General features: G+C 38.3%; 1 protein-coding gene across 1 annotated transcript; it reads right to left on the reverse strand.

The window, feature by feature from the left end:
* Positions 1-4,929: 4,929 nt before the first annotated feature.
* LOC112410884 (peptidyl-prolyl cis-trans isomerase D-like) lies at positions 4,930-6,214 on the reverse strand. Its single transcript, XM_024761692.1, is given in 3 exon segments — positions 4,930-5,609; positions 5,612-5,708; positions 5,882-6,214. Coding segments are annotated over 3 exon segments (1,110 nt in total).
* Between the last annotated feature and the right edge of the window lie 7,329 nt (positions 6,215-13,543).

Genomic DNA, 13,543 nt, shown 5'->3' on the forward strand with positions numbered 1-13,543 from the left:
ACTATTAAAAATTCTAACAGCCGTCATGGAAGTTCATGGGTTGATCCAAGTTCAGACTTAACTTAATAAAAAAAAAAATCTTCCCTTTTTACTTTTTTTTTTTGCTCGTATTCATTTAATGAGTGAATTCATAAAATAAGGCTAAAACAGATTGTAATTGTATAGAGAAATGGGGCTGTTTAGGCCAAACACAAAAACAAGCATCAGTGAAAAGCCCAGGGATCCTAGTGATCAAGACAAAGCCTACACATGCATTGTTAATATGAACAAATGCAAACATCTTTTTGTTCTTTACATTAATTATCTCATATTAGCCTTCAACGATACGATGAGTTGAACACTATGATCACCTCCAATTTATAGTTGAAAGAACGGAAATAGATGGAGGTTAAGTAACTTACCTGAATAAGTTACAATGGATAGTGTACGGTAGAGCCAGAACTTAAACCTGATGTGTCTCACCTCAGAGCTACAATGCTCTATTGCCTCCACCACTGAAACCTACCTAACCTGAGCACAGGCAAACCTGGGAGATACTAAGCGTTCAGTTCCAGACCACCACAATAAAGCAAAAATCCAATAAAGCAAGTCACAAACTGCACTGTAATCTATTAAGTGTGCAACAGCATTATGTCTAAAAAAAAAAAAAACAATGTTAATTGTTTAACTTTAAACAATTTTAATTTTAAAATACTTTATTGCTAAAAAATGTCAACCATCATCTGAGCCTTCAGCAAGTCACAATCTTTTTGCCGGTGGCAGGTCTTGCCTCTCTGTTGACGGCTGCTGACTGATCAGGATGGTGGCTGCTGAAGGCTGGGGCCGTGACAGTTTCTTAAAATAAGACAACAATGAAGTTTGCCATATCAGCTGACTCTTCCTTTCACGAACGTTTTATATGTAGCACACGGTGCTGTTTGATAGCATTTTACCCACAGTAGGACTTCTTTCAAAATTGGAGTCAATCCTCTCAAACCCTGCTGCTGCTTTATCAACTAAGTTATGTAATATTCTAAATCCTTTGCCTGTCATGTCAACCACCTTCACAGCATCTTCACCAGGAGTAGACTCCATCTCCAGAACCACTTTCTTTGCTCATCCATAAGAAGCAACTCGTCATCCATTAAAGTTTTATCACAAGATTGCAGCAATTCAGTCATATCTTCAAGCTCTAATTTTAGTTCTCTTGCTATTTCCACAAATCTTCATTCCCTAGTCCAACATGAAAACTCACCCTTCAAAACCAAATTTAGGAGTCACCCTTCTTTACACCTTCCTTAACTTACCAGGTTTCCAAAGTTCTCCGATTAGGCGTCTAGTATAACATTAATAACATTCCATTTTTTTTTTGTTGTTGCTCATGAGTCTGTCTCTCTCAACTAAGCTCTAAGTTATGAGTGGGCATAAGTCATCATCTTCCTCCTGTCTCTATCTATGGCAACTAGCCTTCTGCCATATACATAATAGATAGTAACTGTCTACTTAATTGATCTAAATGGAAGTCCATATAGGGGATATAGTCTGATCTATACTCTGATTTTGATTTATCATTCTGTAAAGGATTGTATTACTAGTTGATTTTCACCACTGGTGTTATCAGATTCAACCAGGTTATTTTATTATTTTTAAATGTGGTAAAATATGTAATATAAAATTTACCATCTTAACCATTTTTAAGTGCACAGCTCAGTAGTGTTAGGTATATTCACGTTGTCGTGCAACCAACGTCCAGAAATTTTTATCTTGCGAAACTGAAATTTTATGCCCACTAAAAAACAACTCCCCATTCCCCCCTCCCCTCAGTCCCTGGCCACCACCATTCTATTTTCTGTTTCTATGAATTTGACTACTTTAGATACCTCATATAAGTGGAACCATACAACATTTGTCTTTTTGTGACTCCACCAGTTGATTTTTAAACTCCAAAACTGTTACATTGCCAATGGGCATCAGAAGAGTAAAACTTTAAAGTGGAAGTGTTCGCATTTTAATTATTTGTTCACTCACAGAGGGGTTTGTCCTATCAGGACATCTCTAAGCTTATCAGAATTCTCTATTTCCTGTATTTGAAAAGAGCTAATGTGCATTCTCTTATTGTACAAGTTTCCAGATCCCTTGGAGAAAAGACAAGATAGCAGTTGGCATAGGCTAGGAGAAAAAATTCCAGTTAAGGTCTGTAAGCTCTTTAGTGTGCGCTATACAGTGGGAAAAAATAAACAAGTGTCAGAAAAGACAGTAAGCAAATTAAAGAAATACCAGAAACATGACAGCAACCATTCTAGGGGGAAATGGTATCTGTTTCATTCACTCTCAACAAATTTTTGGATTAACTAAAAGTTAAACTTCCGACTTGTCTAGAGTTGTCCTGGGGGAAAAGGATAACAATGGGAAATTTGTGATGTTGAAATGTTCAGAATTTAATGCCATAAATGACAATCTGTACACAACATCAAATCATCTAAATTAAAATGACAAATTCAAGCCATCTTCCAAACGTTGTCTAATTTTTTTTTTGTATTGCTCAAGTCCCATCTTGTTCACAATAAAATCCAACGTCCTTATGATGGCCTGCAAGGCTCTATGTGACCAGGTTCCTGTTAACCCGCTGACCTCATTTCCTATCATTCATTTCTTCATTCACTGTTCAGCCTTCTCTAGCCACAGTGACGTTTATGCTGTTTCTTAAACACTCTAGATAAACCTCAGGGCCTGTCCCTTTGTCTACCTGGAAAGCTTTACCCCAAGGCATTCTCATGGCTTACCCCATTACTTCCTTCAGGTCTTTACTCAATGTCCTTTCCTCAAAGAGGTTCCCCAGACCACCTTTTATAAAATAGTACCCTATCTCTGTCACTTTTTATCCCCTTACTTGATTTTATTTTTCTTCATAGGATCTATCATTATCTGGTACATTTCAATATTTTTTGTTGTCTTTCACCCCTTACTAGAATGAAAACTCTATGAGGTCCATTAGACTTGTCTAATTTGTTTATGCTAGATCTCTAACACCTAGTATAGTGCCTGACACATAGTAGATATTATTCACCGAACTGATAAAGTTCCATTTGCCAAGTCATTATGCAGTAGGTAGAAACTCAGTCTCCATACTGTAGGTAAATAAACATTAGGTTCTGTCCTCTAATTAGCTAAAAATACAAAATCTCTATGACCCTTACTTATTTGAATTCAGGTGTTCTCCAAGTATAGTTCCTGAACCAACAACATCTGCAGCATCGGGGAACTTGTTAGTAGTTTCCAAATGAATCAGAAATTCTGGGACTGGTGCTCAGCGATCTGTATTTTAGCAAGTCCTCCAGGTAATGCTTAGGGAACTATCAGTCTAATCCAAGTCCTTTTGCACAAGGGAAATCTCTAAGGGTATGCTAGAAAGAAGTTTTCTTAAAGGTAAAAAATGAAAAAGAATAAATGTATAAAATCTAAGTCCAGAAAAGGCAAGAATAGAAAGATAGCTGCTGCCTTTTCTAGAGTTTATTTTAATGTTAGCAGAGCTTTTTTTTTTTTTTTTTTGCATGCCCTATTAGATCTGGGTCAACTATAGCTTTCTGTAGATGCCATTTAAAAGGACCCTTATACTTGCCTCCTTAGAATGAACCTAAGTGTTTACCGTTGAGGCTACATTTGTGCCTTCTCTTCGTAGATGTATAAAACCTCTTGACTTTAATTGATTTTGTTTTCTTCAGAAACATTAAAAATACTTCACGGATATATCCCAGTATTCTGGATAATGATGTGTGAGTTCAGTGGTCACCATTTGCAAAATGATACATTGCAACTTGATAAGTACTGACTGTAAAAGCCAAGATCTCATTAAACAAAACTGGAAATAGAAATGACAGGCATCCTGAATGGGGGTGCATATCTACATCAGTGACCATTCCAGTAGGAAAAAGTGCCAAAATCCTCGAAACCTCTCCCTTTGGTCTTGACTTTTTTTTCAAGATTGTCAAGACATTTGAATAAAATAAAGCTTGAAAGAACTTTAAAAAGTATAAAGCACTATACAAGTAAAACTAATCCAAATAATAGCTAACCATTAATTGGACACCTTTCTGTGCTAGGCTGTATGCAAAGCATTTTACATACATTATCACAATCTCTCAGCAATTCTTCAAGGTAGGTAGTATTACCTTCATTTTACAAATGAGGTTATGTAACCTGCCCAAGGCCATATAATTAAGAAATAGTACAGGTGAAATATGAACCAAGATCTGTCATATTTAAAATCCTATGCTGTTAACCTCTACACTCATTGACTCAGCGCCACTTTCACTGCATCTATAACTATATCCACATGCATATATTTAGATAAATTTCAAATATAGCACATTCTCATTGTAGAAATTAAAACGTAAAAGATGTATTTAAAACAAAGAGTTAAACTCCCCTTTGCCATAATCCAACTGCAATTCCACTTTTATTCATATTGGAAATGGGCAAAATTCTGTTTGCCTCAACAGGAATATTTTCCTAGTGAAAGTGAAGCAGAAATGTTCTGAAAATATCTATTTTAATAGCTCCCCTGGAAAAAAAGCGGTCTGTTTTAATTACAATAAATGGATTAGTTATTGCATTTCTTAAACATGATTCAGTGAAGTGCACTTCAATTTTTATTTTTTTTAAGTTTTCATCTGTTTATTCAAACAAGATGTGTCTAGGAGTTTAAAATACGCTGGACACCATTATGCTTTGTGAGTAATGCAGAGAGCCATTTAAAATGGAATCAATTTCACCATATTTTGTGACACTGGTCTATTAAGAGTGAATCCCTACGTATTCCTAGACTGTAAACAATGGGAACTGAAGTCTCAGAGGGATCACATTAGGGATCATACATAATAGACAAAATCCTTAAATTGTCTTATTCGCTTTATACAATCAATGCATACTTAAGCAAAACTGAATTCCTTATTAAGCAAACATTTTTGCATAAGCTGCCTTCTCTTTATCTTTCTGTGCCTTTATCTTTTGCTTGACTCTCAGCAGTTCTGCCTGGATAGCTTTATCCTCTGGTGCAATCTCCTGAGCTTTCTTAAGATCAGCCAATGCTCGATCGTATTCTTTTAGTCCTTGCCATCCTTGGGCTCTACGGTACAGTGCTTTGGTATTTGCTGGATCTATTTCAAGGGCCTCCAAACAACTGTCGACTGCTCCCTGCCAATCAGACATCTTCAGTTTCCAAGCACCGATATTCAGCCCGCAGCTCAAAGTGACAGGCTGCAGCTTTGCTCCACTTGCGTTCTCAGTAGCAGCCTTCGAGCCTTCCACATACCTTAAAACTTTTGTGTATTTTTTAATGGCCATCTCCCAGTTCTGGGATTTGAAAAAAATATTTCCAATGTTTTTTAAGTCTTCCGTTATTAGTAAAATTTTATCTACATCTTTTAAATCTATGTCTGCATCCTCTGGGAAGTCTGGATGACTGTCACCAGATCCATCCTTTGGGAATATTCCCCAATCATCCCCTTCCTTCAGTTCTCCGCATTCTGCAATAACGTACAATTTGGCAGGTTTCTCACCTTTCACCTCCGCATTTTCCAGAATCCTTGCCACACCCATTCCTTTAATCACTTGGCCAAACACCACGTGTTTCCATCCAAGTGAGGAGTTGGAACCGTGGTGATGAAGAACTGAGAGCCGTTTGTGTTGCTGCCTGCATTTGCCATGCTCAGTAATCCCTCTTTATCATGATGTCCATTCTTATAACTTGAATGGTGCAACATACCCCGATGGGGACATCTTGGAACAATGAAGATAAGAAGGCACAGGCACCACTAATGTCCTTTAGGAGCCTGGACATTAACCAGGTCTGCTAGTTGGCAAATCCCCTGACATCCCGGACATTAGCAATGGTTTTGTTGCTCTTATAATGGAAATTTTCATCTTCAAATTTTTCACCATAAATACTTTCTCCACCTGTCCCATTCTGATTTGAGAAGTTTCCACCCTGAATCATAAATTTCTTAATAATTCGATGGAAAGGGCATCCTTTGAAATGGAGAGGTTTCCCAGTGGTGGGTCCAATGCCTTCTTCTCCTGTACACAACATACGAAATTTTCCTGCAGTTTTGGGTACAATATCTGCAAACAATTCCAAGGCATTTCGACCAACTTGCTCCCCTCCTATGCCCACGTCGAAGAAGACTCGGGGGTTACTGGGGTTGGAGGGCTTAGCTTGGGGGGACGGGTGCGACATTGTGGCCCACAGACGCGTTCCCGAGCGCCTGGGAACACCCCATGGCCGCCGCGCAGCCCGAACCCCCAAGTCGCTCCGTCTACCAAGAACGGCAGCGCTGGCGAGACGCTTCCGACGGGGGTTCGGAATCCGCGGCCCAACTTCTGGCGTCACCTCCTGACTTTTGCCGCCGCCGGCCCACTTCAATTTTTAAAGCAAACATTTGGACTATTAAGAGAGTACCAACTAACCTTGCTACTTGCAAAGCAAATGCTTTAGTTAGTTGAGCTGTCAATGTGGACACAGCCCAACATCTCTGTATTCCCATTCAGCTATAATTCCTCCTCTATCAGCTCTATCATGTGATAAATTAGTCAGAAGCCTGGCAGTCCATCGAGATTTGCTTCATTCACCAGCAGGGCAGGTGTATTTAACAACTCTTTGGCAGGAGCACAGAATTTTTTTTCGGCCTGCTGAAAAAGATTCTCCAGTTGTCTTTAATGAATGCTGGCTTGATTCTAAGTTGGAGAATTCTCATGGTATCTCACAGTACCACATGTCAACCTGAACAATCCATTTCCATACCCACTACACTGATATTGCCCACTTGGACTTACAGTAACATAGCAGAGAATGAATTGGGTGAAACCTTGCCTGTTTTCTCCTCCATTCTTTTGGGCAATTCCTGTTCAGTAAGTTCCAAGCTGGCTCAGTGATATTTATTTATTCTTTGATGCTTTTGTCTGCCAATTAGAAGGGAAAGGTAGCATGCTGTCACCATCAACTTTTCCCTGCAATCAGCACAATGCACTGCAGTAAGTGACTGCCTCGGCTCACAAATGCTGAACCTTCACTCAGTTTTAATGCCCAACTTCCAAAATGTTGGCTCCAAAACCCAATATGCTCTTATTGAGTCATCCTGTTGCGAGGCTATTCAGAGCTTCTGGATGATTTCATTTTGATCCTTCTTTGTCCATAAGCAATAGGACTCTGACTAATTCTTGGTGGAGTTGTTATTCTGGCTGAAGATCACCTGAGCACATATTCACCTGTCCATGCCATTTGCTCAGGCTACATCGGGACTGCTCTATTCCAACGTGAAGAGAAGCAGTCCCAGAATCCTAGGATTAAAACCAAACAGCCTGAGTCTTAGTAAGGGGGTTAAAGACAGCCTTATCTTACAGGCCCCTCCGCCACCAAGATTTCTACAGGTATTTAAGACAGAAAGGACTTCTTAGTACAAATAGAGAAAGGGAGATACTTATACCATGCTTGCTATGTAGTCCATTAACAATTAGGAGCAAAAGCGTGCAGATCAATTTCCTAAGAAGGACAGAATTTGTAGACTCAAGAGCATAGATGGAAGGCTGACAGAGGCACTCTATCCACTAGGCTTTCAACTGATTCATCATCCCCTTAGTTTCTCCCCACTCCCACCCTGATACTTTCCAGTGATAGACACTCTCCCCTGTGCACTTCAAAATTGCTATATCCATCTGGAGGAATCCAGGTCCTAGTGGAATTGAAATTCCACTAGGTATATATATGTAATGTGCTACAATAGAATGGATGGAATAAGATAGATGTCAGAGATGATATTTGGATAAAGACTTTGAACCTGTGTAAAATATTAAATAATCATATTCCCACAAGATAAAACTGAAGGGGAGGCAGGTGGCTTCAGCATATCAGACGTACACAGATGCTCCAAACATGAGAAGAAAACAACAACTCCCCTCTTACAAACAAAGCAAGCCTTTCTTGACCACATTTGTGAGCTGATCAGGGAGAAGTAATGAAAATTGCATAAAGGTTAATGGTTAATGGAACACCAGCCAGGAAGTCCCAGGGAGCCTGCCACTCAAGGTTTAGGGAAAGGTGCCATATGTATTCAAGTGCTGGCTCAGCTGTGAGCACCTCTCACAATTCTGCTTTTATAGGACATGCACTGTAAGACAAGACTGAGGTGAGGAAAATCCCAACGTCAGTGGTCAGGAAGTTAGCAATGTATGGTGGCCTTGAGAAAGTGAACTGTCTCTACTACTGTTCCTTGATATAATAGGATAGGCAAGGGCTTCCCTGGTGGCGCAGTGGTTGAGAGTCCGCCTGCCGATGCAGGGGACACGGGTTCGTGCCCCGGTCTGGGAAGATCCCACGTGCTGTGGAGCGGCTGGGCCCGTGAGCCATGGCTGCTGAGCCTGCGGCGTGTCCGGAGCCTGCACGTCCGGAGCCTGTGCTCCGCAACGGGAGAGGCCACAACAGTGAGAGGACCCCGTACCGCAAAAAAAAAAAAAAAAAGATAGGCAAGGAGAAAGGTGGGAAAACTCTTTGTTTCAAAAAGATACTCTTTATCTGCAGGACAAGGTGCCTCACTGATACCATAAGCAAAAAACCTGTGAGTACAAAGGAACTTTGTTGTTGGACGTTACCCCAGGCCTGGCTGTTAAGTTGGGAGAAGACAGAAAGGACAAGGAGGAAGAGAAAAACAACAGTTACAGAAGAATGACCATTTGTTCCACTACCGACTTGGACAGGAAAGAAAGATACCAAGCAGCCATATTCTACAAGACATATGGCTTTGGGCAAGGCTTTAACTCCTCTGAGCCTCAGTTTCTCATGAAATAAGGAGAGATTCTCTCAACCGACCCAAATAGTACTTTTAGAATGATCATTTACCGTTCTCTGTGAAAACACTGCCCCTGCAAAGGTCAAGTATGTTTGTTCTTTCTGGAATCCATGAAGTCATACTTCCAACTATTTCTGTAAATAGAAGGGAAGGAAGCAGATGATTCTGATGTAGATCTTCCCTCCTCCCCACACCCTCTACACATACACAGACACACACACAGAACTATGCCCGGGGTGGAAGTAGTTACTGGATACACAAACCACAAACTTTGCAGAGGCATGCAGTGCTCAAGTATGGTTCTGGCACCTTCTATTTATGTGCTATCTTTTACTTTTTGTGCTATGTTTGTATCATGACTGAGAGCAGTCTAGAGGCTACTGGGAAGTAATTGGAGGTGTTTGGGTCATTTACTTGGAAAGCATGGCTACAACAGAGACCCAAGAGAGAAAAATTAAAAGATGGAAACATAATTCCTGGAGAAAGAAATATTTTCACAATGATATAAGCAAGATTCCAGCTGGGCCCTTGCTTCCCTGCTCTGCACCCCATTTCTCTGTTCCTAATGTCATGTATACTCCTCACATCTGTGCAAGAGCTGGACAGAGGGTCAAGAAAGCCTACCTGCACACTTGCTGAGGAGTCACTGGGCCAAATTCTCACACGACTGACACTCCTTTTTCTTGCAAAAAATATAAATGATTGCAAGTGATAGAAGTAGTAGTATTAACAAACCTATGCTTTAAGTAAATAATTTAGAACCTTCAGCAACTTAAAAATTATTGGTAACAAATAACTTGTAATACATTTCACAATGCAGTATATTAGGATACAGTCTTTGAACATGGTGACCAGTTTGTGGGCATCCTGTCTGTATCACATATTTTAACATGATAACATACACTTCATGTCCCCAATATGTATGTGAGCTACTTGAGGTCAATATTCACATTATCCATCTTTGTATTGTCTTAAGTGTCTAGCATAGTGTTGTATACAAAGTAGGTAGCCAATCAGTATTTATTTCATCCCTCTTCTACAGCTGAGTAGGTTGGGCAATAGAAACTAATGGAAACTGTGTCTGAAGACCTTACACTGTGAAAGTTTGATTGCTTACATCCTGGTGACCATCCTCTAAGGCAGACCAGAGAATACGGACAAGTGGAAAGCAATTGTAAATGTATCAGAAATAAAATCATTTTCTTTGAAATAAATGCTTTTTCTGTAAAGTTTTCACCACTTGGTAGTCTGGGGAACATTCTTCTATATAAGTTGGAGCTACAACACATTATGATTGTAGCCTCCAAGTTGTGTAGGTGACTTTTATTATTCTACCCTGAAGAGTAGCTATTACATTAGTAGGTTTAAAATGGAGTTTTGAGTTTTCTTAAGAGTAATAATACTGTAAATGCTGCACAAAATTAGCTAATTTAAATAATAATAAAAAAACCAGTGCAGCTCTATAGATGAGCTTATCTCTAGGTCCTCAGCAGGATGTCTATTTAAGATAATGTCTATTTAAGATATTTTCCATCAATGAAAGTATAAATTGATTTCATAATGATTAGTTTAAGTTCCTCTTGGGGGGTAGTTATAACTCTGAAGGTTAAAAAAGGGTCTATTTCTAAAAATGCTTTCCTTTTCCATTTTAGAAATAATTCTAACACTAGCCATCATGTTTCAGAAAGAAATGTTATTTTAGAAGCACTTACATATGTGTAACAATGTAAATATTTTTCATTAATTTAACACAAACTGTTTACCACAGCTGGAGAGTCATGGGCAAAAACAATCAAAGAAACTCTCTTGGAAATTTTCCTTCACATTTCAGTTATTCTGTATCCATCTTGAGATACTAAGGGCAGGCATGGAAAGAGGAGATGGTTAAGAGTGTAGATTGGTGTCATTAACAGGAGACTTCCAATCAAAACAGACACCAATATGAGCTGATAACTGAGGTTAAACTGTTACGTATGTAAAGCCCTGTATTACCTCTTTTGAGAGTCTGGGGGAGGGGCTTGGATAAACACACTTCTATGAGACCTAGCTCTTCAGAGGTGAAAATGGAAACAAAGCAACTCAACTTGATTTATGTTCCTCAAAGCCACTGTGGGAGAATAATTTATCTGGTATTGACCAATTAATTGCTAGATAATGATTGTTTCATTATTTCAAGTGTAACTCACAGAAGTTAATGGAGATTATCTGTTTTTCAACCACCAGTTTTTAGAAAACAGACACCAATACCTCATTGGCATTAAACTAATTCGACATCCCCTAGAAACTATTTCCTTTCAGTGTTTGAAAACCTACTGTATATAGGCACTATGGGAAGCACTGGGGATACCCTCTCCCTCCATATAAGTGACAATGAAACTACATTGGGAGGAAGTGAGAGAAAAAAGGGCAGAAGAAGGAACATATTACAATAAATCCAAGACCAATTATTAATATGAAATCTAATCAGTAATCAAAAACTCCCAACAAACAAAAGTGCAGGACCAGAAAGCCTCTTGGTTGAATTTTACCAAATGTTTAAAGAAGACTTAATACTTATCCTTCTCAAACTATTCCAAAAAACTGAAGAGGAAGGAAGCCTTCCAAACTCATTCTATGAAGCCAGCATTACCCTGATACTAAAACCAGACACAAATACACAAAAAAAGAAAATTACAGGCCAAGATTCCTGAAGATATATGCAAAAATCTCAACAGAATATTGACAAACCAAATTCAAGAATACACTGAAATGATCAGACATCTTGATCAAGTAGAATTTTCCCCAAGGATGAGAGGATGGTTCAATATCCACAAATCAGTCAATGTGATACACCACATTAACAAAATGGATAAAAATCATATGATCATCTCAATAGATCCAGAAAAGCATTTGACAAAATTCAACATCCATTAGCAATAAAAACTCTCAACAAAGTGGGTACATACCTCAACATAATGAAGGCCATATATGATATACCCACAGCCAACATCATACTCAATGGTGGAAAGCTGAAAGCATTTCCTCTAAGATCAGGAACAAGACAAGGATGCCCACTCTCATCACTTTTATTCAACATAGTACTGGAAGTCCTAGCCACAGCAGTAAGAGAAGAAAAAGAAATAAAAGGAATCCAAATTGGAAAGAAAGAAGTAAAACTGACACTATCTGCAGATGACATGATACTATATATAGAAACCCTATGAACTCAGCCAAAAAATTATTAGAACTAATAAATGAATTCAGTAAAGTTTCAGGATACAAAATTAATATACAGAAATATGTAGTGTTTCTATACACTAATAACAATCTATCAGAATGAGGAATTAAGAGAACAATGCCGTTTACAATTGCATCAAAAAGAATACAATACCTAGGAGTAAATTTAACCAAAGAGGTGAGAGTTCTATAGTCTGAAAACTATAAGACATCAATGAAAGAATTGGAGATGACATAATGGAAAGATATATCATGTTCATGAATTGGAAGAATTAATATTGTTAAAATGTCCATCCTACCCAAAGCAATCTATAATTCAAAGCAATTCCTACCAAAATACCAATGGCATTTTTCACATAACTAAAACAAGTAATTCTAAAATTTGTATGGAACCACAAAACATCCTAAATAGCCAAAGTAATCTTGAGAAAGAAAAACAAAGCTGGAGGTATCACACTCCTTGATTTCAGACTATACTACAAAACCATAATAATCAGAAAAAGTATGGTACTGGCACAAAAACTGATGTATAGATCAATGGAACAAAATAGAAAGTTCAGAAATAAACCCATGCTTATATGGTCAATTAATCTTTAAATAAACCCATGCTTACATGGTCACTTAATCTTTGACAAAGGAGTTAAGAATATACAATAGGGAAAAGACAGCCTCTTTAGTAAATGGTGCTGGGAAAACTGGACAGCTACATGCAAGAGAATCAGACTGGACTATTTTCTCACACCTTATAAAAATAAACTCAAAATGGATTAAAGAATTACGTGTAAGATCCAAAACCCTGAAACTCCTAGGAAAAAACACAGGCAGTATGATCTTTGACATTAATGTTAGCAATTTTTTTTGATTTGTCACCTGAGGCAAGGGCAACAAAAGCAAAAATAAACAAATGGAACTACAACAAACTAGAAATATTTTGCCCAGTGAAGAAAACCATCAATAAACCAAAAGGTAACCTACTGAATGAGAGAAAATATTTGCTAATGATATATCTGATAAGGGGCTAATATCCAAGTTATATAAAGAAATCACACAACTCAATATCCAAAAAACAAACAATCCAAGTAAAAAATGAGCAGAAGACCTGAGTAGACATTTCTCCAAAGAAGATATGCTGATGGCCAACAGACACGTGAAACAATGATCAACATCACTAATCATCAGGGAAATGCAAATCAAAACCACAGTGAGATGTTGCCTCACAAGTGTCAGAATGACTATTATCAAAAAGACATCAAAAAACAAGTGTTGACAAGGATGTGGAGAAAAGCAATCCCTTGTGCACTGTTGGTGGGAATGTAAATTGGTGTAGCCGCTATGGAAAACAGTATGGAGGTTTCTCAAAAAATTAAAAATAGAACTACCATATGATCCAGCAGTTCCACTTCTGGATATTTCCCAAAAATATAAAAACAGTAATTTGAAAAGATATACGCACCCCTACGTTCATTGCAGCATTATTTATAATAGCCATGATATTTATGGATGCAATC

Source organism: Neophocaena asiaeorientalis, unplaced genomic scaffold, assembly GCF_003031525.2.
Source record: "Neophocaena asiaeorientalis asiaeorientalis breed wild unplaced genomic scaffold, Neophocaena_asiaeorientalis_V1.1 scaffold1069, whole genome shotgun sequence".
Lineage (NCBI taxonomy): Eukaryota > Metazoa > Chordata > Mammalia > Artiodactyla > Phocoenidae > Neophocaena > Neophocaena asiaeorientalis.